This window comes from Seriola aureovittata, chromosome 16, assembly GCF_021018895.1.
Source record: "Seriola aureovittata isolate HTS-2021-v1 ecotype China chromosome 16, ASM2101889v1, whole genome shotgun sequence".
NCBI classification, from domain to species: Eukaryota; Metazoa; Chordata; class Actinopteri; order Carangiformes; family Carangidae; genus Seriola; species Seriola aureovittata.
In genome coordinates this window covers 21,732,125-21,756,421 of record NC_079379.1, presented here as the reverse complement: position 1 = coordinate 21,756,421, position 24,297 = coordinate 21,732,125, and the positions used below count along the sequence as shown (strand labels likewise).

Sequence of the window (24,297 nt, the reverse complement as noted above, 5' to 3'; positions counted from 1 at the left end):
GCTGATGAGTTCAGGCTCCAGCAGTCAATGACTATTGAATGATTATTACACAGAGTCAGGTGAAGATTCAGACACAGGGCATTGTTGGTGTGACACGTGTGACGCCATCGGGGGCCCTCAGAGACGTGGCTTATTAAGTCTGGGTTCACAGGAGATCAGTCACAGTGATCCCAGCGCCCCCTCCGCCTGCAGGTATCGATCTCACAGCCTTGGTGGGATGTAATCCTCAGGAGTTACTGTGGAGGAGGAGCAGCTTCAGTATGAGTCTGCAGAATAAAGAGGCTTGTTAGGATTTTTTTTTTCTTATATTATTATGATAACTATAGAATTGCATACCGTTGTAATTCATTGATAAACAAACAGGCATAGCAATGTGTTTTGTCCATCCAGATGTGAGCCATTGGACCCTGTTTTGTACCGTGCTGTGGCTAATGTGTAACTAGATAAATCCAATGTGCAGTATATGAACGCCTTTTTTTTTTTTGCTCTGCTGCAACAGACTTACAGACGAGTAATTACAGCTTTAGTGTGAAGAATCGCAACCGTCCCAGCAGAGCTTCCACGGATATGAAGTGACACATGGTTCAGAGGATTTGTCTCAGCTGATGATGAGGTTTCTGTTGATTTAAAAGCTTCATTTAATTTTTCTCTTTGCAATAAAGTCCAAAGTTTACTTTAACTCCAGCGCGAGGCTCCTGCGCAGCTAACCGAGCTGCACCAGCAGGTCAATGGTATGGAGTAACGCTAGGGCAATAATTGCATTTGTTTGGCAGAGGATAGCAGATAAGCACTAGAGTTATGATGTGGTCATGTTGTGTCATTTGGACTGTACTGTGCCCAATAAGGAAGTGTTGAACATTACATTTTCTTTCAGTATGCTTGGAACAGCTCCAGTACTGGGTTTTGACAGAAGTTCAACTTTGGCGTCACATGGAGTGCTTTTATATGCAGACGAGGGTCTCAGTTGTCATTGGATCATTAAAATCCCAGTTGTATCTTTGCACTTGGAAACATCTATCCTTGTATCCTTGTTTGATAAACCCGTATAAGCCCTTATATGAGCTCACCTGCACGCAGCTCATCAGAAACCGGGACACTGCTAAATGATACTGACTACAGAAAGAGCAAATTTATGGCAGCTGTCACTTCACAGTTAATTGATAAATAAAAACTCTTCATTATTTTTGAAAGCATCCTTGCTTTACTTTTAGTGCCAACCACAGTCCTGTAAATAATGACAATAATAATTCATTATGAATTGGAGCCCCTGTGGGAGAATTAAGTATACCTAGCTTTACCATAATAATAATAATATATAGATTAATCCATGGTTCCCAGACAGGATGAGCAGAGCTACTGACCCGGTATAACTAATAGCCTAACATTATAACATTATTAAATGCTACAATTGCATTGCGGTTATTGCTGGAATGAGCTCCACCTGTGGGAACGTATATAAATCCACTTCGTTTGGAACCAATAAGAAACAAACAACTTAAAAAAAACTATTAAAATTCAGGTTGGCAGGATTTATTGAGAAGGCAGGACAACATGTACAAGTAAAAGATGGACAGATTTTTTTGACAAGGATGAAAAAACAAAAACAAGCAAACACATCAGTCAAATCCAAAACATGAAGAAGCTGTTCTTGTCAAAACTCCGTTGCTGTTTTGGCAGAGTTAACTTTGATTGCTTAATTGCAGAGTGAAAACTGAGGAACATATGTGAAAAGAAACAAGCGGTTGATGTTCTTGTTAATGTTCTTTGAATAACATCCAGCAGCTCTCCTTTTTTTAGTTTCCTCTATGTTACAGTTCATTTACAGTTTGGGAGGTTTAAGTGCCTCAAACCTTTTCAAGCCCCCAAAGGTCGGATAGAAAAAGTTTGGGAACCACTGGATTAAGTGTTACTGTAAATACTTTGTCAATTAGTTGATTATTTTCTCAATTAATCATAAAATGCCATAAGTAATGCCTGTCACAAATTCTCAAAGATAATTGGTTTAACATCATTTTTAACAAAAATGAGAAGCTGGAAACAGTGAATTTTTGGCAACCTTACACTTCTACAATTAGCTTATGCTTAATAAAATAACTGGAAACCTTGTGCAGCATTGTCTCGTCTTCCCATAAAGTAAAAGTGAAGCCGTCAGTCTGTGTCCCTAAGAGTGTGTGGTGCTGTCCATGGTGCTGAACATATTCACACATTTACACAGAGTTCAACACTTTGCAGAGCAGTGGGTTACAAAATATCAGAGCAGTGCTACAGGGTCAGGTGCAGTCAGCCATTATACCGACACAACCAGCACATTACTGCTCCGTGACAAGCCGCTCTGTCATCCAAACCAGACTCCCTCCTCTGTCCCTCAACCTGGAGCGATATGACTACTCCCTCTGCTCCGGTTTCCATTCCCCACACAGTTCCTGGCAGCCTGACAGTAACACCTCAAGTCATCTGACTGTGACAAGATGTCCACTTTTGGTTCTCGCTCAAACAATTAGCGTCCATTCTGCTTTTATTTTTTCCAAAACTGTACAGATTCAGAAAAGTGCATCATTGATATAAAAACTCTCTGAAAGCTGAAGTCTCTGAATGAATTCTCTGAAGTATTTTATGTTCTGTTCCGAAGTGATGTTTTCAGCTCAGCCTTATGTAACCACCCTCGACTAACCTCAGCTGCAGTGTAGCACGATTTTCTGAGATGATGGTGAAAAGAAGCCAATATCTTCCTGTTTGCAGAGCCTCTTAAGAATTCTTGTTCTCAAAAGATTGTTGTATTCTCTACATTTGAGCCCTTGTTGTAGGAGTAAAGTAGAGGTGGGGTAAGGATGTGAATTCTTCTTGCGATTGTTCCCATCAGAACGGGAATCACAGGATGGTATTGGGCTTTTGATGTGAACCCTGAGCTAACTCTCTGGAGTCTAAGGCGTGTAAGACTCTGTGGATGTAGCTGGACATGTCTTGATATTTTTATACATTTCACCTTTAACAAAAACAGTGATCCCAAAGTGCTACATTCAGCACAAACTCAGCATCGTTTCAATAATCTGAAAACATTAAGAATTTTGTTGATCTATTTGTTTAAATCAACTTTAACTTCATCAGAATCAGAAATGTTATGTGGTTTGACTAGCTTAAACATTAAACCATAGAATTCACCATTTATACATTACAACAGCCATAAAACATGTTCAAGTATTTCAATCATTTACACCTGACACATGAGTTAGCCTATACTAATGAGACTTAATTGTCACAATCCCCATGAGTCTGATTTAGTTGGCTGGAAGGAATATTACAAACGTGCTTTGTATAGCACACAATATTACACCACAAGAGCCTGATGATGACACATGAAATAATTAATCAGTGAGAGGGCTAATCTGAACATTAGTGCATTACAAATAACAGACGGGAGCACAGAGTGAGAAGGTAAATTGGAAAGAATGAAAATTTTAATTACAGCCGCAAACGGCAACAATCGGGGTCCAAGCAGCTTGAGAATATTGGGGCAGAATCCATGAACTGTGAGCAGTGGAGCAAAGATGCAGAGGCAGCATAATGTGCAAAAAAAAAATCAATTACTTTGGCAGATGATGTGATGTGCGATTTCTGTTGGTTGTTTTTGCATTTCGTTTTCCCTGAAAAAATATAAAAGTGATGATGATGTTTTTTTGGGTCTTGTACCAAACAATCATCTTTGTTTACATCTGGAGAATATGATTTGTAGGTTGGGACGTCTCAATGTTGTGACACATTTTACCTTTATCAAAAAAATTGTTTTTTTCTCTTTTTTTTTTTTTTTTGCAGCTCCTACCATTTGGATATTGCATTTGGCCATATTGCAATTTCGATTATATTTCAATTAACTGTGCAGCCCTACTTTTTCCAATTTTTGTAGTCCAATACGGTACCAGCAATTTTGTTCCTTGGACTCTTAATTACAGAGTGTAACTTGCAGGTAGTGAGTTGACGTTACTGGCTACAGTAGGTTTAACATGATACAGTTTTACGATCTGCTGCGGAGAAGTTTTAGCTGCTGCAGCTGCTTTAGTTTCTTTATGACAGAAGTTTTAGCTGTAAAAACCATATGATATATGATATGATGTGCTGTGCCAGTGCAGATTTGATGGAGGTAAAATAATTCACTTAGTCACTTAGTGAGGTCTGTGCTTCTGATTGACCGGTGTCACATTTTGCTTCTTCCCTAACAAATCGTTTGTATTTAATAGTAAGCACCAGGCTTTCATGCCTACCTCTCTTCTTATACATTTGCATTAACTTCCTTTTCCCCTGGGCCTCAGGTTTTTTGCTTTTTCTCACAAATGCAAAACCCCTTTCTTCCTCCGTGCCCACATTAAATGACCTGTCAACAGTCCTTTTCCACGCAGCAATCACCTGTCCGCCCTGACTACTTGTCACAGATGAAGTTAGTAATTTTGGCAGGGAATAAATCTTGTATGATCTTTCTTTCAGTGGGAATTTGGTACGTTAAATTGTCCCAGTGGGGTCCTCAGTCTGGTGAAGACATGAGCTCCTTGTACAATAACCATAGGAATAGCAATAAGAAATTGGCCAGGACAATGAGCAGTGATTGACTCACTGCATTGAAATGTGTCGTGCACTCACTGCGGGCTCCTGCCTCAAATATTCTGCTGCTGAGTTTTCTCTTCTGATATATGTTAATATACTGAGAAATTGGATATTTTTCCTCTAAAGTCAGACCTGAAGTGAACCTCTGCTCTTCAAAACTCTTACTTTATCCTCTACCTGAGAGGAGTGAATTTCTTTCTTGGTTTACCTCAACGTATGCTGTGTTGCCTGTATGCAGTTCATTGTTATGTTTTTTTGGTTTGTTTTTTTATCAGTTTTTTACCTGCATGGATTTACATGTCAAATTTTTCTCTTCTGAACTCTTAAATGCTTGTATACATGTAGTCCCAGTGTCATTATTGCTTGGTTATTATTCCGGCTAATATTATGAAGCTGTACTGTTGGACAGTGATGAATAGAAAAACTTTTTTTTAAAATACCATTTCATTTTTGACACATGTAAGACAATAATTCAGGATAAAATTTCAGCTGATTCAGTCCTGAGTAGTGTTTTTAACTTAACCAAAGCCTCGTTTGGCCACTAATTTTCTCTAAGTTGGCCTCAGCTCAGCTGAAGCTCATTGCTCTGGGCAACAGCAGTTCACTGCTCCCACAGTAACAGCTACTCCTAATTGCTGCCTTTCATTTAAAATGAATGACTGTCAGCTTCTTTTGCTGGACATGAATCTTTCAGTGTGAGTTACACCTCGGGCTGAATTTAAGTCTGAAACTGAAATATCTATGTCCATGCATGTCAAATGACAGTAAACATCATTTTTATAACACACAAAACTTCCTCTATTTCATGTTTGCTAGTTTGCGCCTCCGTCCTCTAAATCTTGTACATCTTTCTCCAAACAGATGAATCATTACAGTCGACCACAAATGTTCACACAGTAGCGGAGAAACTGAAGCCTTATGTCAAAAATAAATTGTGTACTCTACTTGCGGCGTGCAGTGATGAGACCAATAGCCCGACTCTAAACTAGCTTTGAGATGGTGCCTTGCTGTGCTTTGAAAAGTTTCATGATGCGCTCTTTGCTCGGCCTTTGATTACAGCCAGGAGAAGGATGCAGTGGGATGTTTGCAACACTGTTTGTGGGGATTGTTAATGGTTCCATTTCTGCTCAGGCTGCGAGACCCTTCCTGAAACAGTGAACGGTGGAATGGTTTTTAAAGTGCAGTGATCAGAAGCAGACACGTCTCAGCCAAGCCGTATACTTTAGTGTGGCCTGCCTCATTGGTATTTGTCGGTAGTAGAGAAGAACTGCTTTGATGCATACACTGAACATGGGAATGTTTTTGTATTTTGCACTCAGAAATAAACTTTTTCCACTACTGCCGGGTAAAACATGTTGGAGAAGATATGTTCACACAGAGGTGGTGTTCTTAATTATTTAAACTTGGGATTTGTAGAACATGAAATTCACTTTTTGTGTAAATAAGTATAAAATATAATGATACTGCTGTTACTGGGCAGATTTTTCCATTTTCTAGTTTATTTTTGGTCAGAGATCCTATTAAATCCTTAGCAGCTGCCACAACAAGACAAGGCCCAGTAAATTTTCACTGTTATTGCTCCTGGGAGAAGGTGACGGGGAAAATGCCGTGAGAAGAGAAACATTTTAGCAGAAAAAAAATTTATTTGTGTTGAGATGAACTTTCAAATTGCGTGTTGCAGACAGATAGAGAACAAACAAAACCCTGGTTACTGTCTTATTTGTATCTCACACTGTAATTTGTCGGTGCCTCGCAGGGTTATTCTCAATGAAAAACTGATTCAGCAAATGTAAATGGAGGGCGACCGACATTGACCTAACATTCTCAGAGCTTTTCCTGTTTTTTTGCTTTTTTTTTTTTCCCTTCTACTACAGATCAGCCTTACCTCAGGCGCTCTTACCTTCTACCTTTACCAATGCTCGCTGTGGCTGTTCAGATAACCACCAACTAGTCTTTAATGAGCCTGGCTTGATGCCAGTAATGATCCTGGCTCTAGCCCCAAGAGAACGTCCCTCTGCATTAATCCCAGTTTTCCCCCAGCTCCATGCTACTAATGAGTCAATAATCGAGAGTCTGCATATTTGCTGTGGCAATATTCTCCTCACATGGTCGTCAACTGGCTAACCTGTTCTAAATGGTCAGTAACCTCGGGGCAGTACGAATGATGAGCTGTTGGAGCTGACAGTTCGGCTGGCAGGATATCCCGCTGGACAGATTCTCTCTTGTTGTTTTGATGGTTTCCTCGTGGCAGACATCTAGTTTGATGAGTTTATTACCCTTCCTCAAATATAACTCCATCTATTGTGGGTGACAAAACAAATTAACCCCTGCTCATTGTGTTTAAGCGATACAGAAGCCCTTCAATAAATACAACCTTTGGTACTCCTAATAAGACCCTGTTTTTCTGAGCCTACGGTTTGGTCTCTTTTCCTGCATTGTATTCCTTGTTACCTTCGGACAAAGCGAGGCAGATTGTTTCCTCCTGTTTCCAGTCTCTATGCTGAGCTCAGCTAATTGTCTGCTTGCTGTAGCTTCATACTTTCTGTTATAAAAGTGGTATCAGTCTTGAATAAGCATATTTCCCATAATGTTCAACTGTTCCTTCAAGGATTCCTTACCAATCAATTTCATGTTATTTGTCAGACCATTGATGATATATGATTTGCTCTTTAATGCAACATTATCACAGTTTAATTCTCTTCTATCAGTCAGGCCCCAAATTTAATCACCTTCCAAGCTTACAGGACTATATGTAGCGCAATTATTTATTGAGAGTAAAGTACTTTCTTGTTGTTATTAGATGCATAATTGCATCAAGGGAACTGGCTACTGCCTCTGGTTCCTGTTGATGATATTTTGCGCCGTTTGAGTTATACCTCTAATAAAACATTTAATTATTTCTATTTAGTGATTACTTATGAATTAAAGTTGTCATGTAATTTGCAAAAATTAATTGAATGTATTTTGGTTGTGGTTTGGTGGACGTCTCATACAAAATGATGAAATAATAATAGGTAGTCAGTGGAAGTAGGGAATATATGCAAAATGCAAGGATATTTTTGTCAGTTACCGTACGTATGTGTGCATGCTGCAAAATGTTAATATGTAAACTGAAAACAAATCTGAAAATAGAGAGTGTGAACGGATGGGTTTTTACTTATGGAATATGCTTTGCAAGATACATAAATCCTGTGATCTGATCCTGACAAAAACCAAAACCATGCCTCACAAAAGCTCTTTAAAAAAAAAAAAAAAAAACACAGGTGGACGACATCTTGGGTGAAGAGAGCGACAACGAGAGTGAAGGGCGAGGAAAGGAGAAGCCAGGCAATGAGGAGGCGGAAGATGAAGAGGAGGAGCGGCGGCGGCGGCAGCAGCAGCAGCAGCATCAGCACCAGCAGCAGCAGCGGCGGCAGCAGCAGCAGCCAGGAGCTGGACAGATAGCAGCAGCAGGAGGACTCGGTCCTCAGGCGCTGAGCATGGAAGAGAGGCTTCACACACCAGCCAGCGAGGCCAGTCTGCCAAGTTGTGTGCTAAGGTGAGACACAGAGCTTCATGAATAAATCCACCATTTTATTTTGTATATTCATTCCCTTTTCTTTTTTTTTTTTTTGTGTTACCAATTTACTGCCCCTTTTTAAGTCTTGACTGCTACTGCTACTGTGTCTACGGCCCCTTCTTGAGTAATATGTGCTCCATGGATACAATATAACTTCCTATGACATGTTTCCGTCATCAGTGTCATCAGTGTTAGCACTCTCCTCTTTCACTGTTGATCCTCTGCTCCTTGCACAAACTCCTCCAGGGTGAGAGGGGGTGTTTAAGTTAAATTACAGCGGGAGAGGATTGAGATCCATTGAAAACCTTTGCAAATGCGCTGCATATTTTCAGGTCTTTATTCTCCAGTGAGCACAATCACAACGCGCCACTTCATCAGCGGGGCTATGGCTGAAGCCAGACGGCCTGGTCCGTTGCCATGGAGACAAATTCCAAACAGACAGCAGGCAGTCAAAGAGTTCTGAACATATGAGAGTCTCTTGAGTCGAGCTGGCAGACTGCCAGATTCAGTCTCTGCTGACAGATCATTTTGTTATGTTTAACTATAGCAAAAACATATTGATTACCTGAAATAACAAATTTTCCATAAACAACATTTGGAATCTGTTTCAGAATTTATTAAAAGTATTTCTGGATGTCTAAACAAAAACACTGAAATAGATCCCAGATCGCCCAGAATCCCCAAATACAATAAAATATAACATTACAGCCGCCTCTAGCTACATTTACTGTCAAATGGACAGTACAGACATCCCATAATCCTCTCACATGTTGGCCCATTGGAATTTGGATATTGCCCTTGACCATATTGTGATTTCGATAATAATTTCAATTAATTGTTGAGCCCTAATTTCAGATTAGCTTCTGTTGTGCAAAAAAACAAAAATACAAGTCAAACTTTTCCCAAACTGCCAAAAGTTTTACACACAAAAGACACAAGTCTCCCTTGTTATACTGAAAGTACCTCAAGAGACATTTAAGCTTGTTCATGCGTTGAATTTGATTGACAGGTTGCTTGTCGAGCATCACCTGTTCTTTTCTCTTCTTCCCTGTCAAAGCTATATCCGCCTTTTACTAATAAGCAAGTCAGTTCGCCCTCTGAATGAAACTTAACCTGAATATTGATAGACTAATACACTTAAGCTGTGTCCAAAATCCAAATTTCCTCCTTCACTTTGCCTCATGTAATACGTTTATAGTAAATATAGAAGAGTAAACACCTGACCTGTGTTTAATAAGTGAAAAAGATCTGTTCAACTCTGTTTCACAAGTTTCCATCCCCCTCCCAGTGCAGTGGTCAAACCCTAATGTTAGACCACTGCACCTCTTTTTCCAGACTTGGGTTTCCTGTCTCTTCAGCCTCACTGCTCTGCTCGTCTGAGCTTTGATAAGGAGGTACCTTGTCTGGAGTGTTTTTTTTGTTTGGTTTTTTTCTACACCTGCATTTACTCTCGAAAAACACCTTTCTTTTGGCTGTGGCTCAGTATCCATGGCTGCCCATGCCTCAGCAAACAGAAGCATGATGAGTTTGTCCTCCCTCTCCTCTTTTGGACATGTCAGTCCATCTGTCAGCTGGCCTGACACCTTTGGTTGCTGCTAATGAGTCAAACCTGAAATACACCATCTGCAGCGTTGTTTACTTGCTGCTGAAAACGTGGATGACCGACTGCGGTCGGTGCAGCAGTGCAGGGGAGCGGCACACGATTAGACAGCTTGACACATAAGTGGAACGGAGTAAGTTGAATTCTGAAAGCAGTGTGCAGCGGTATCGGTTGGTCTTTAGGTCCTTCCATAGAATATATATAATGATTGTCCTCTGTGACTGCTGTCCCTCTACATCTGTCTCCCCTTTAGTTTTATATTTAATTTTTAATAACAGTAGTTCTCTGACAACTCTTTCTGGTTGTAAAGAATGTGAAATCACAGTGTCTATGTTGTACTGTGGGAGGATGATGGCTACAGGCTAGTTAGTTTGATATGTTGTTAGCTTGTTTGTTGTTAAGATTTAACAGCGCTTGAAAACTATTTTGTAAAATTACACAATCATTTTTTGAAACAAGTGTTTACCTATCAATTTCTCACCTTCTATTGTCTAAAATTAAACACAATGAAGTTTTTAGTATTATTCCCTCAAGGAGAAGAGAGCATAAAAAACAGCTTTTCATGCTCACAAGAGAGAAAGAGAGTCTAAACATGATCTGAAACACTGGATCATATATTTAATTCTTTCAAACCCCACACTCCCAGTTTGTTATGCAGTTGTCCTGTTAAAGGTCCAATATTTTACACGTTTCATGTGTTTTGTTAGAAGTGTTGATCCATATGGATGGAGGATGCTCTGAGCCTCTCTTCTGATTGGCTGACTGTTGATTGAATAAAAAATTAGCAGATTTCAGGTGAACACTCCAACCAAATCCTGCGAGGTTGGATGGTGGATCCCAGGTGGGCAGGGCTTGGGGCATGGCTGAGATTGGTGACTGCTTTCTTGTGACATCACAAAGTTACAGAAGTCTAGACGGCTCATTTTAAGGCTCAGTTTCTGAATATGGGCTGTATTAATTTCTCTGTGGACTGAGCGCTTTGATACTTTCACAGTATAAATATAGAACCTAGATCTGCTTTATAATCAAAGGAGACATGGAGATCTACCTTTATACAATATGGGTGCTTTAATATTTTTTTCCCAAACCCAAGGTATGATAACCCTGATGCCAAACTTTATTTCACAAACTCAGCAGCATAGCTCAAGTCACTTTTGCATATTCAGGAGATTTCCACACACATTTATCATCAATAAAACATTGTCAAACAAAACACTTTCACATTAAAACACATATTAAATGTCAAATATGAGAAGCATAATACTGTATAGTGAGAGCCTAACAGTGGGGATTATAATATACTGTATGTATTGTAACAAAGGTTATAAGGCCTGTTTGACATCCACCTCTAACTGTCTGCCAGACTGCACTAATGTAATTCTCCTGTCTGACAGAGGAAATAATTCGACTTTATTGTGGCCCAGTAGGCCATTAGAGACCATTTAAGATTTAGAGAAGAAGTCACATCGCTGCTTCCAGATTTAGATGTGACTCTGTGGGACCTCCACTCCTTCAGGAGCTGGCTTAATAGGTGCCACTCTGTTAGACTCTTTCCCTGGCTTCAGCCCTTTCTTATATTTGGCACAAAGTAAGACATACATCTGTTGCTAAGATACTGTAGTGATGTGAATATGGTGATTCGGTATCTGCTCCTGCCTTTCTTTCTTGTTTTCCGTCTAAAGTAAAAACAACATTGCTCTTATTTCTTCATTCTATACCCATCCATTGAAATCCATTCAAAGCTAGCACTTTAAAATGCAGCCATATCCACACTCGCATGAATTTACTGGTTTATCTTGTATAAGTTTAGGATAAATGTAGGCAGCTAACTGCAGGCAAATAATGTCTTGTTTATTTTTTTGTTATATCATTTTTTCCCAGCTGAGATCCTTATGACTAAGAATTTACACCCACAGTGCCAGGTTAAAGCAAGTAACAATGGTTTATGAAGAAATGAAGCAGAACTGTGTGTCCCAAGGACCAATGTTTCCACTGTTTGCAAATCAAAATAATTAGCAAACGTCAGTCAAAGATAATTTATTTTCCCTCAAATTGTGAAAAGGATAAGCCATATTCACAGACAGTTCTTAGCTCCTTTATCATCATTGCACGGTCCTTTTGTAAGTCCCACAAATCTTTTCACTCGGATAATTACATTCTTAAAATCCAATAATGCATGATTGGCTTGCAAGAATCTGCACTGGACTGATTCCACTTCTTAAGCACTTTTTTTTTTTTTTTCATTTGTTTGTTTGCCAGTTTAAAGTACTTTAATTTGGTGAATCAGTTTTTCAGCTTGAAGCATTTGGCACATGTAGTAATCGACCTCCAGAAGCACAATAGGTCTTTAATTAATAGTCACACAGTAGATCAACGTTTACATGTACAGTTTCAGCAGAATTTTTTCATCATTCTTTTAATGTCAAACTGAAGTTTTACTTAAGTGGTCAGTGCCTTCAACATTTGTGTTTTCCAGGGGTTGTGATTTTTTTGGCGTGGACTGAATACTCTAATTTGATTGGTGCAATATCTGTGAACAAAAAAATGTTTGCAATATCAACTCATGTTCAAGTTTTTTTTGTCGTCGCTTGGTTCCAGCTGTGATCTGAGCGCTGCTCACGTTACTGTGTGACCGTGTAGGTTATCCCCTGTTGTGAATTGAATCACAAGAGTAACGTACAAAGTGCTGGTGTTACAGGACGATCAGTCGCTGTGAGTCACTTACTTTCATTACAGCTGGACCAATGGAAGAAAGACAGCTAGTGCTAGTTAGGCCCTCCTCTTCTGTGTAATGCAATAGCTGTTGAAATTACATGAATGAAAAGAGGGTCTAGTGGGAATCAGCGCTAACGTTAGCAAGCTAGGCCAACTAGCCATCTATCTAATTGAACACAAACTAAACTGGATTCTCCCAAATGATAAATCTCACACATGGGTTAAACCATTAAGTGGTTGATAGCTAATGCTACAGTATCTGGACAATTTCTTCTATCAGCAGCCATAGGATTTACCGTACTACCAATCTCTTAATCATCTTCACCCATGTTAAGTTGTGGATATTGAAGATTTAATAAATATTTTCACTCTGTAATCAGAATTCTTTCAATTACCCCTTTTTTTTTCTCCCTGACTCTATGTTGAAGCCCTTCTCCTTATCATTTTTGATATGAAGGACTTTCTCACTGTTCTGGATGCCTTTTGTGTAGATACACGAAGATGCTCTGTTGTACCCCACAAAGCTCCCCTTGCATGACTGCCATATAAAAACAGTTTGTGCATGTGGGAATTAGTATGATGCAGGGCAGAGTCATGGCCTATGTGTTTCCAGCCTAAGCCCATCCATTGCCGTGTCCTCTAATTAACTGCAGAGCAACAGAAAGAGTTTACTGACCTTGTTCAATCAAATCAGCCTTGAACTGGCTTAACCCCCAGCCATCTGAACTTGGTGCCTATGTGTGCTTCTTGATATTAAATTGATTTAATGCAATTCGGACACGTCTTAAAGACTCAAGAAAAAGAAAAATTCCAGTAAGCTGTTATTTCACACCACTTGTGGATGTGTTGGTGGTGAAAGATTTAGGATGAGCAGTGGAACGCCAACAGATTTATGATTTAACAAGAAGGTTACAGGGTGGATATAAAAGGTGGATGAACTTTCATCGCCCTCCAGCTGATAAAAACTCAAGGCAGTGAAGTCACAGCTCATGGCCGCTGCTGGAGTGCACCTGTCAGGCTGTAGTGGTTTGAATTTTGATAGAAATATACATTTTTTTTGTCCTTTTTGTGTCTTGGGCTGTAAAATTTCAGCCTTCATGTATAAGGCTTCTTCAATTAATTATTTTTAAAGTAATATGAACATAATGAATAATTAATATTGCCTCTGGGGTAGGAACTGCAAATGTGATACATCTAACAAGACATACTGTGTGTAAGGCTTTTAATGAATGCAGGGTTGAATTTGTGCCCCTCACCTTGGGATTTTTTTCCCCTCCTTGTTTCTTGTTTCTCATTGCCTCCAATTTGGGGATCAGTGTCTTACTAAGGTGGACAAGAGGAAAGACCAGACTCTAGTTTCAGTTCTTTGCTAATGTTTGTGGTGGATAGCCGCTCACTGGCTCTGTGTGCTCAGATTCCATTATTATCCATTATACCAATGAAACTGATATCATTTTCATATTATGTGCACTTGGTTATGGTGACCAACAGACCTTTCATCTGGTAAAAAGAAAAATTCTTTTATTTTTACAGCACATGTCTCATCTGGATCAGTCTGATTTGGACACTGAGGACATTCAGGGCTGAGTATAGCTTGTCCTGTCAGTCTAAGAAACTAGCATTAGCTAATGTTAGCTCAGCAGCCAAAGATGAGACAGAGGGCTACCAATAAGACAAATTACATGATTTGATTTGAATAATTAAAGATATTACATAAAGTAGGTAATATCTCTAATTGTGATCCATAATCAATGGATCTAGTTTTCTAGATAAAGACATATTTTCAAGTTCTTTGAAGTTGAGGTACAGATTCAAATATTTGTCAGTGGTGTGGTGAAGCCTTGTTAAAGCAAAGGCATTTGTTTACTCATCATCCCGTTATATGCCTCATTTACAATATGTTGAATATCAAGTCTTATATAATTTTAATATGATTGTGTTTGTTTAAAATAATACTGTGAGATATTTAGTGTCTTTGGATGAGTTGTATTAAAAGTAGTTTATAAGGGATTAAATAGCAGTCCCAGTCTTTAATGAAGAAGTTATGAGACTGCATGCTGCAGACTGATTATGGAGCTGTGGCCAAACAACAGACAGAGGCTTCCAGTCGAGGATTAGTGAGTGGATCTTTTGGTGCCAAGTGATGCATGGCTCTGGGATTTACTCTAAACTACTGCCACACTTTTACCACCAAGATTACCACGACTGAATTTCGTCTGCAGATGTTCGTTAGCACGGTGTGTTGCGCGAGTGAGTTTTCCCTTTTTGTTTTCTAACCGATGAAGTTTCTGCTTAAACACACGAGAGACGCAAATTCTTCAGAAATCATTGGAAACAATTAATGTTTTAAGATTTAAAATTAAAGTAACTTATTAGCTAGGTAACCAACTGTCAGGTGTGTGTTGGCTGTCAGATGCTAAAGTTTTAACTACACCATGACGTATCCGGGAGGTTTCTTTTTTCGCAAATTTTGGAAAGCTTTCGTTAATTACTGTCTTTCCGTCTCTCCCCATTAACTTTTTCCAACCAATATGTTCTCTTTTGGATCAATGATTTTATTTCATTAGTTGTTTTTTTTTTTTAATTTTACCGCAATTAGACCCATCTACCCCTCAAACACACACGCTGTTATCACTTCTCCTCACTTTTAATTTCCTGTCCAGTCATTCAGATGCTCCATCACTCCTTTTTCCTGTGCTGTGTGTTTATTTCAGGGTGAAAATGAAAGTGTGAAACCTGTCAGCTTGAGTGAGCGTGTTATTACAACATTGCCAGAACAGAGGTGATGGAGAAGGTAAATGGTTTGTGAAGTTTTCCATTCAGGTCGCCAGACAGCAAAGTGTGAAATTCAAGATGTGTTTCATCTTCCTCTGACCTGCCTCGCGAGACGTCTGTTGAACCTGAGGTTGCTGCGGTTGGCTCGACTGGATCATGTCTGTGTTGTGAATGTGTGTGTGTAAATGACTCTCCAAGCTTCTCTGGGCTATGTTTACCATCAGTGTGCTCTTTGATAGAACACAGAGCCTTGAAAACAAGATGGGGAAACAAGTGAATAATCCCGCCGCTGTATAATAGGCACCGACAATGGCACTGAGACCTTCTGAAGCATGTTTTACTGTACATGTCAGACTCTCGTGGTTTTACTGCAGCTTCTACATAGCACCGACAGTAGAGCTAATGGGACTTGAGGTTTCAATCCCTGTGGTAATTTGACACTCTTGATGTTGGCAGTGGGATTGGAGAGGTGGAAGTTATTGTCTTTCCTTTTAATCCAAAGCCAATTGCTGCTTTTTTTTTTTTCTTGATTGCTTGTTGAAGAGAGTGACCCCTCACCTCTATCTTCTTCAGTAGACTCATCTGAGATGTAGCAACAAATCCCCTTCTACAGGGAAAATCCAAGTCTTCCAGCTGTTTTTGGGCAGCTTCAGTTGTCAGTTCAGAGCACTTGGTCTTTTTCCTCCTCATAAGCTTCTTCAATCCTCCGACTTTACTGCCAATTCCACAATGAATGCCAGCTTGGCTGTTGCGGACCACAGGACCGTGTCTGGCTGGAGTGTTGTAGCCACATTGTCTGGAGGAAACATAAGCCACATCCATTTTCCATTCCCAGGTGCGTCCTGCAGAACGCCCGCATTCTCCGATGTTGTATGGTGCCGGTACAACAAGTGATGACGTGGTGTGGACATTTCCTGCCAGTGTTTGGAGGAGAGCATTTTTTGTGGTTTGTCTTTACTCCAAGATTGATGCCACCTATCTGAGAACTTGGTTATACCGCCAAGTATAATGCCCCTGAGTGAGGCTCATAGTGCATCCTGTTAAAATGTGTCTCAGTGAGGCAGGTACTTGACAAAAGAATTAAACAGCTCCCCACCACCACCACCACTGCTTCGGGTAATTTTGCCAAGATCCCTTCATCTCCCAGATGTCACGCCAGCTGAGTTTCCTCTTTTCCAGGCTCTCCCAGGTTGTCCATTGTCCCTTCCGTCCTTGATTAATTATAAGACCATGAGATGATGCACCAACAGCATTTATGAATGAATTTTCAACAGGTGACATCTTTGCATGAAATGGCCTGTAATTATAAGCACTTGTAGATCAGTATTTCCTATATTTTCCCCCCTTCACACATGGTCAAACATATTTCCATGACGCGGAAGATGGAAGGTTTTCATGTAGTTGATCAAAGTGTAGTGTTATTTCAGATGCCAGCTTTATTTCTTTTGTTTCTTTTTCTTTTCTTTTTCTTTAAATTGACATTCAGCCTGAATCAACCATACATTTCAGATTTCAATCTGAACAGCAGACAGCCTTTCCATCTGTGGTGTCGAATTCAAAATGCTAACACACATTCCTTCTCGAAGTTTATTTTTAGGGCACCAGGGATTTTATACACTGTACATTTTGAATTATAACAGATCATTATAGTTTGAATGATTCATTTCTTTTCTTCGTTCGACCATAGTCCGGATTTTGACTCACAAATTCAGGTCCGAAAAGGAGACCAGTACCCGGTAGTTGGTAAAGGTTTCTGAAACTTTAACTCTGGTGGGAAACATTTAAAACTGCACACGAGAGAGGACAGTGCTCCTCTACAGACACGAGTCCCTCAGCTGAGCCTGAGCACTGGTCTTTAAAAGATTCCTGAAGAGAGGCCAGTGATTAAATCGTGCCCTCTCATTAATCAAAGGCTGGATGTGCATCGGCTCAGCAGAGCATGAAGTCATGTCTTCTTCTCTTTTTTTTTTTTTTTTTTGACTGCACCCGCTGTGTGATGTCAAAGAAGTGCTACAGTCTGAGAGCCGATTAAACGTGAATGAAACACAGAGCAGCAAAACGCCGCGGACCTACCAACAAGCTCTTTTTCTTTTTTTTCCCTTTCACACTGTTTCTTCCCCGCCTCCTCATCCTCTCTGTTAGTCACTCATCGTACATTTGTCTTGATGCAAGCTGAACTCGTATAAACCTTTTGAATTGATTTTTGACTCCAGTGAATAATAAAAAGCTGACGACGCTCTACTTTTCTTACATTTTAAAGATTAATGGACCTAATTGCCACTTGAGAGCCTCTTGCTTTTCTCGATTCTCTTCATGTGAAGTTTTAGGTTTTTGGGGTAAGTAGGGCTTGGAGGGCAGTTGTTCCCCTGTGATAACCAGATGCTGAGAAGAGCATATTATTATAGATTATTTTATCTTCAGATTATTAACAGTGTAGTCACAGACCTGAGGGCTTTTGGACAAGATTTTGAAGACTACTGATAATGAAGCAAGCCTCCCCTTCCCTTTTACAACCAAAATTACACCGTGTCATTTGCTGCCTATGTCGCCTTCCTTCTTTATCTTTTGCTGCTGCAATAACCCAGATTCCCCTGAGGGATTAATAAAATTCATATGGACCAAAATGTTCCCCCAAATTTTACTAGAGTGAAAAGGCCCAATCATGAATAAAGTTTTTGTTTCTGCTGAACGAATCCCCATGTTTGCTTTGGTTTGGTTTATAAGCTGGAATGCAATGAGGAAGTTCTCTCAAGCTTTTCACTACAGATGTCCTAGTTTGCTCGCAGCATTAGAGGAAATGATCAATGTATGATTTTTCTGACCAATATTGACACTGCAATTCACTTGTCCCCCGGCTTGTGTTGGTCTATTGAGTATTAAAAAAGGTCTGACGTGCAATTGGTACGAAGCCTTGTTTTCATTCACTCCTGTTTGCCCTGTTACTCAGCACTTCCTGTAACTGTTTCAAATTAAAAGTCCTCTAGCATTTCACTGGACATTAACCCTGTAATTTCTTAATAAGGCTGCAGTAAGCGTTTTGTCTCATTTCTGGTTTCTGGCGTTTCTTTTCTTTCCATGCTTTTCAGATCTGCTAGCTTCTTTAGCTTAGTAGTCACGGACGGCTTCTCTCTCGCTCCCTCCCACGCTCCTGCTCTCTCTGCTCAGTGTGTCTTATGTTTAATTGTTCCTCTGCCTCCTTTAGCGATAATGATACATGTAATAAATGTAGTTTACTTGCTGCGATGGAGGCCCATAACAAGAGGCATACAGCCCCGGAGCCACGGTTCACGCCCATACACGGCACAGCCATATACTTTGTTTATACCTCGTCTTAAAAAAGAATCATGACGTTCAAAGTTTGACAACGGCTACACTCAGGGCAAAAACGGAAAGCTGCCTGTAAGTCACATCTGACAGCGTTTTGATCTTTGACTGACAGCTCCTGGTACGACTGCTGACAGCTCAACGCTGTAATCGCTTAAGATAACGTCAGCTTCAAAGAGCTTTTCAACTCTGACCAGAGTTTATGGTGATAAGCATTAAACAATTTTATAAATTTTTCCAGGTAAAAGTTCCCAGGTAGAATAGATATATTGTTTATCTAGACGAAAACTTGCACTGTTGATTATTTAAACATCAGAAATCTTTGGCAGGGTGACGAGGAGTGATGGACTTCTATTTTGTAACGTTAACTAGGTTTGCTTGCACCAGTTTTCATTATAGCCTCAACATCAGCGACTTAAGTTTACACTCTTACAGCTTGAAAAAAGGCATTATAATGTATAAAGTGTTCATTTGAGCTGTAATTGAAAGTGGCACATTCAGCCCTAGTAAGAAATGCACATTCACTGATAACTCAGTCGCAATGACGAACTTAAACACTAATTTGACACAGTGACAACTGCCCTGCTTGCATATCAGATAGATAGACAGATACCTAATCAGCATTACTATTTAACTCTCATGAATCTGGTTCAGAGGAAGGTTTCCCCATCATAAAATAACAAAGCCAAGGGAAGGAAAGTTTTTCTGCTTCAGTTCTGCGGGTCCTCACACTCTGTACCAGCTGCTTTTGTGAATGTCTTTGTTGGTGCTTCATCAGCTCGTTTCACTCATGGAGGCTGTTCTTAAGTAACATGCTGTTTGCGAGTAACAGGCGCCATGGGAAATGTTTCACGTAATGGTGCATGTCCACTTTCTCTCAGTGGATGTTCCTGGTGGCCCAACGATGACCTCAGGGACATTGTGGAAATGGGTTCAACCAAATGGGGCCATGTTTGTTAAACTAAAAGGAACACAGCGCAGTACGGGAGGAATTCTGCCTCGGGCATCTTGACAGATTTTGAGCGGTGATGCTGTTTGTGCTGATTTAGCAGTATTTCTTCTACAGGAGGTTCAGTTGAATTATCAAAGCTTTCCACATATGGGTTTACTTTATGCATTCATAAGTAGTTATGTGATTTCTCATGGCCTCTCACGCTCTCTAGGGCACTGTGCTATTTCTTTACTCTACCTACAGTAGTCACACTAACCTGCTTGAAAATGTCAGCAATTTTCTGCTCCTCTCTCATTGTTTAAAGATTAGATTTAGGTGTCATCAGATATCACCCTGAGCTGGTGAACAGGATGAATGCACTGCTGTCTAAAATAAATATCGTGTCTAGACACCTCGTGTAAAGCTTAGGTTTGCTTTTTCAAAGTGCTTGAACTTTGGTTTTCATGCAAGGCAGAACAAGAGAAAAGATTTGTGCCATTAAAATCACAACGGGATTCATTTTAGCTCTGTCTGAGCAGGCGTTCAGACTGAAAATAGCAGCCATTTAAATAAAAAATGCTCTGTGTTCCTACAGTCACTGGTGAAAAGATGAGATAGAGTTCAGGGAGGCCAGTTTGACTAATAACATCTGTGAGATAAAAGTGCTTATCAGACACCAAAACACCACGCTGCATTTTGTAATACTACTACACAGAATTGTACAACCCTGGAAAGTTATTATCCTGACAGTCACTTTCTCCTTCATCTCAATGGCCGCAGCATTAACCAATGCTGCTGTTGCATGACCTCAGGTTCAACATCGCTGCAAAACCAACTGCATTTTTTTGTTTTGTTTCTTGTTTTTGTTTAAGTTGCATAGAAAAAAACTAAAAAGGCCTTAGCCAGAAATTAATATTGAAAAAAGTTGTAGATGTAATTATCAAAGCGCATGAATATATCTTTTATTATTATTATTATTATATATTTTCTTGTTTGGTTGGTTGTTTGATAGAGACGATGCATGTTAATGAACATCAGTATAAAATACACAACATAAACATGCTGGATTGTAGCTAAATAGCTCATTTACAAGCGTAGTCATGAGACGTGTAATAAAACAAAAAAACATCACAAGTAGCAATAACAACAGAGCTGGACTTGAGAGATATGTCTGAATGTAGGACACTCCCTTATTCATGTATAAGTACAAGTGAGACGGGTGCGTCAGTGGATTGTGTTAGAGATCAGAGATTTATAGTGGCTCAGTGTATGGTTCAGCAATCAATTGGTTGAACTGAAATTAATCACTTTTTAATCAGTTAATCCAACAATTTTCTTTATTTTATTTATCTCGGTCCAGGTCACATTAATTGATTAATTATATAAGTAGATATTATTGTTATATGCAGCTTGGAAGTACTGCCAAGACTGTGATATAAATGTCAATAAATTCCTGTACTTTATAAGTAATTGTGGGCGTTATTGTCCCTGATGGCTTCCTGTCATTAAATTGCATCCTGTGCATTATTAAAAAGGTCTTTTCAAAGTCTTAAATTTAATTTGGAGAACACTGCAGAAACCCTGGAGAGCACTAGTGTAGTGTTACTGATGGTCGTCTCTTTAAAGCATGGCGTAAATCTGTGGTCAGGCTTAATACTCCCAACGCTCTCTAAGTTGGAAAAGAGTCCATATCTCTTCGCAGCGGGTCCACCTCCCATGCCAGATGCATGGGAGGATATATTACAATATGTGTAATTCAGCACACCATGATGAATGAGGCCCGTGGCCTGAAAGCAGTTTTTCTATACTGTATCTATAAACAGTAATAATCACTCTCTCCCACCAGTTCTGTTTCCCAGGATTCATTTGTCATCTATCTCATGCTGGCATCATGACTACATTTCATGGGAAGGGTGTATTTCCTGCAGCACGAGCAGCCTGTTGTTTCTTGGCACCCGAGATTCATTAGAGTAAAATTGCTTGTAACATTGGGCAGTCTGTCAGGAGCATAAAGAAAATCACAGCGATCCCTGCAGAACTAATTTCTTTCCCTTGTATTACATGTAAGCTGCTGTTACTCAGAGAAAGAAGAGGCAGTGGCTGGATGAAGACTCCGTTCATCGCTTGTTTCTCTGGAGGACCTTTTTCTCTTTTTTTTCATGGGCAGGAGTTACGTAAAAACCCCAAACCTCTTCTTCTGCTTCTTCATCCACACTCTGACGAGCTCATTTAGAAATCCACCCTCCCATTCAGCTGCTCAGATGTCCCATGTTCCAAAGGAAAGCCTATTCATTCTGCACACATCACTCGTCACCCGCTTTCTTGTTCTTTTCTAAAGTGCAGATTTTCTTCCGGTGGGAAAATGTTTCTCTTCTATATTCTCTGACAGCTCAGGATATTCAGACTTCACACCTCCAACCTGGTGAAGCCTTTAGACCTGGGCTGACGAAACGACTCTGGCTGATTGCACCATTGTCTCATCTGGTCATTTCAGCACAGGACCCACAAAATTTCAATTTGCAGACTTTAAAGCTGTCGACTCCCAAGAACTCTTTGAAAAAGTTAAACTTTATTTCCAGAAATCATCCGAAGTGACGTCAGGAAGCTGGACGCAGCATGCTCGTGTCTGCCAGCCCAGTCAGTCTGTGATGCTTTATGCAAAAGAACCACAGGGAGAAGAGAGGCAGAGGATCTAACAGTCTGACGGGACATGGTTTGTATTTCACTCTTCCTGTGATGCACATGGATTCATGGACAAATAAGGCAAAATCTACAGGATCTACAGTAATGAAACACGTAATTTTGGCCGATAAGAGGCTAATCTTACATCTGAGTCTTCCTTTATGCAGTCTTTAATGTCTTAGTCACCAGCTGCTCTCCACAAAACTTGAGGTTATCTCTCCCATAACTCCTGTTCTCTGATAACATGAGCGTCCAGGACGACGAAATCCACAGAAGAACTGAAATCAAGCTGAAGAGTGAAAGCTTCTTAACTGACTTGAGAATTTGTCTGCGAGACAGATTTATGGGAGATGGGAAACGTTGGGGTTGGTTGGTTGGTCGGTGCCTTGACAGACAAATTCCCATGAAGTGGTGGCGTGGTTTAAAAAAAGAAAAGACATCAATACAAGACATCGGGGAAGGTTGGGAGAATTTGAGAATTGCTGGAAACCTTTGGGATAATGTAAGAACACAACTTAAAAAAATATACTGTATATAACACAGGTCTCCCAATTTTTAGACATTTTAATGGGAAAACGTCACATATTATAACTTAAACATGTCTAAATGCCGTTCAGCCCAAAACTACACAATGGAAACCTACACCACTGTTTTGAAACCCACTCAGTATCTCAGTGCCATCTTTGCTGGGTTTCTAAATCTCCCTGGCTGTAAACCGTCTGTCAGTGATGGCTTGTTTGTTTGCAGTGCGCCCAAACCACCCACCAGAACTCAAATTTCCATAATTAAATAATAGACACTTTCACATCATCGAAGTTCTCCAGTGGCTTTTCTCAATAAACAGATTGTGCAGCTACAGTACATTACCATACTTAACGTTCATCACCTCATCAAATTGCAATGCGACTGCCCCCTCACAGCTTAGCCAATGCGACTGCAGTCGATTTCGTTGTGGCCTGTACATAAGTGGTACTTAGAAAAATAAGATTAAATGAGCTTACCGCATTCTGTGTAAGATTTATTGTTTGACAATCTATTTATTTGTTAAAGGGCTGTTGATTGCTGGTAATACATTCATGGTGTTTACAGCCGCTCGGCCTTGCTTAGTAATGGCATGGTTACGTAACATCATATCCAGTATTTAGATTTTTCACCCCACATCTGTAATCACATATTTGTAATTGCATGCAGTGGGGGAAAGCACATTTCTGATTACCTAATCAAATCATATTGATTAATGGGAAAAATAAGCTTCAATGTGATGTCATAACCTCCTGCCGTCGTGTTGTGATGAAGTGCTGTAGAACCACAGGAAAACCTGATTATTGAAATCCCACTGTTTATCTTCCTCCTCTCCACGCACAGGCAGAACACGGTCGGGCTGCTCGGTCTCATCAAGCGTTTGCTGCCTTTTGTTCAGCGTGCGCTTTGACTGAGATGAAAAGGAAAAATAAAATTATAGCTCATCTTGGCATGCTGTGAATTAGACTCTCTCACTTTCTTCCTCTCACTTTTCTGTCTTGCCTTGCTCTCCTCTCTCCCACCCCTGTACCTTTTTTATTCTTCTTCTCCAGGCTATAGTTCTGTGTGTGGAGCTGGCTATCTAGTCTGGCACCCTGCCTTCACACTGGGGATTAACAGAAAGCCTTGTATATGGACTACATGTCCCACTGCTTTTAATCATTCAGTGTGAAATCTCAATTCCTTCACAGAGCCCGTTATGTAATTATTGCTAGTATTAATTATTCCGCAGTCTTAAACTGCTTATTTGTGGGTATTATACTTTAAGAAGTGTAACAACAGTTAATAATCTACAATATAATGGTTGAAAATAATTTCAATCGGTTAAATGTACTAATTATTAGCCTTTTTGGACGGTGGTATGTTTTTCAAAGCAACTGGATATAATATACAACAATCTATATATCTAGTCATTTGTATTTTGTGACAAATGAGCAAAAGATCTGGTTTCAAAAGGCCAGTAAAACCTCCTTCCTCCAGCAGTGACGGCTCCATGTAAATTGTCAGTACATGCAGATAAACATTGAAATCTCCTGCCAGTTAACATGGCAGCTGAAAGCACATTGGCTGAGCTACACAGAAGATCTGCATCTTTCC

At 39.9% G+C, this 24,297-nt stretch overlaps 1 protein-coding gene across 7 annotated transcripts in view; it reads left to right on the top strand.

Moving 5' to 3' along the window:
* The window catches only part of ctdp1 (CTD (carboxy-terminal domain, RNA polymerase II, polypeptide A) phosphatase, subunit 1), a 66,343-nt gene that overhangs the window by 23,889 nt on the left and 18,157 nt on the right, over nt 1–24,297 (top strand). For all 7 annotated transcript variants that reach the window (XR_008829865.1, XR_008829863.1, XR_008829866.1 and 4 more), the window contains exon 12: nt 7,857–8,131. Coding sequence is in view for 2 of the 7 variants with exons in the window: in XM_056399242.1 (XP_056255217.1) it covers nt 7,857–8,131 (275 nt within the window). In the remaining 5 variants the exon portion in view is untranslated. The remainder of the gene's footprint in view (nt 1–7,856; nt 8,132–24,297) is intronic.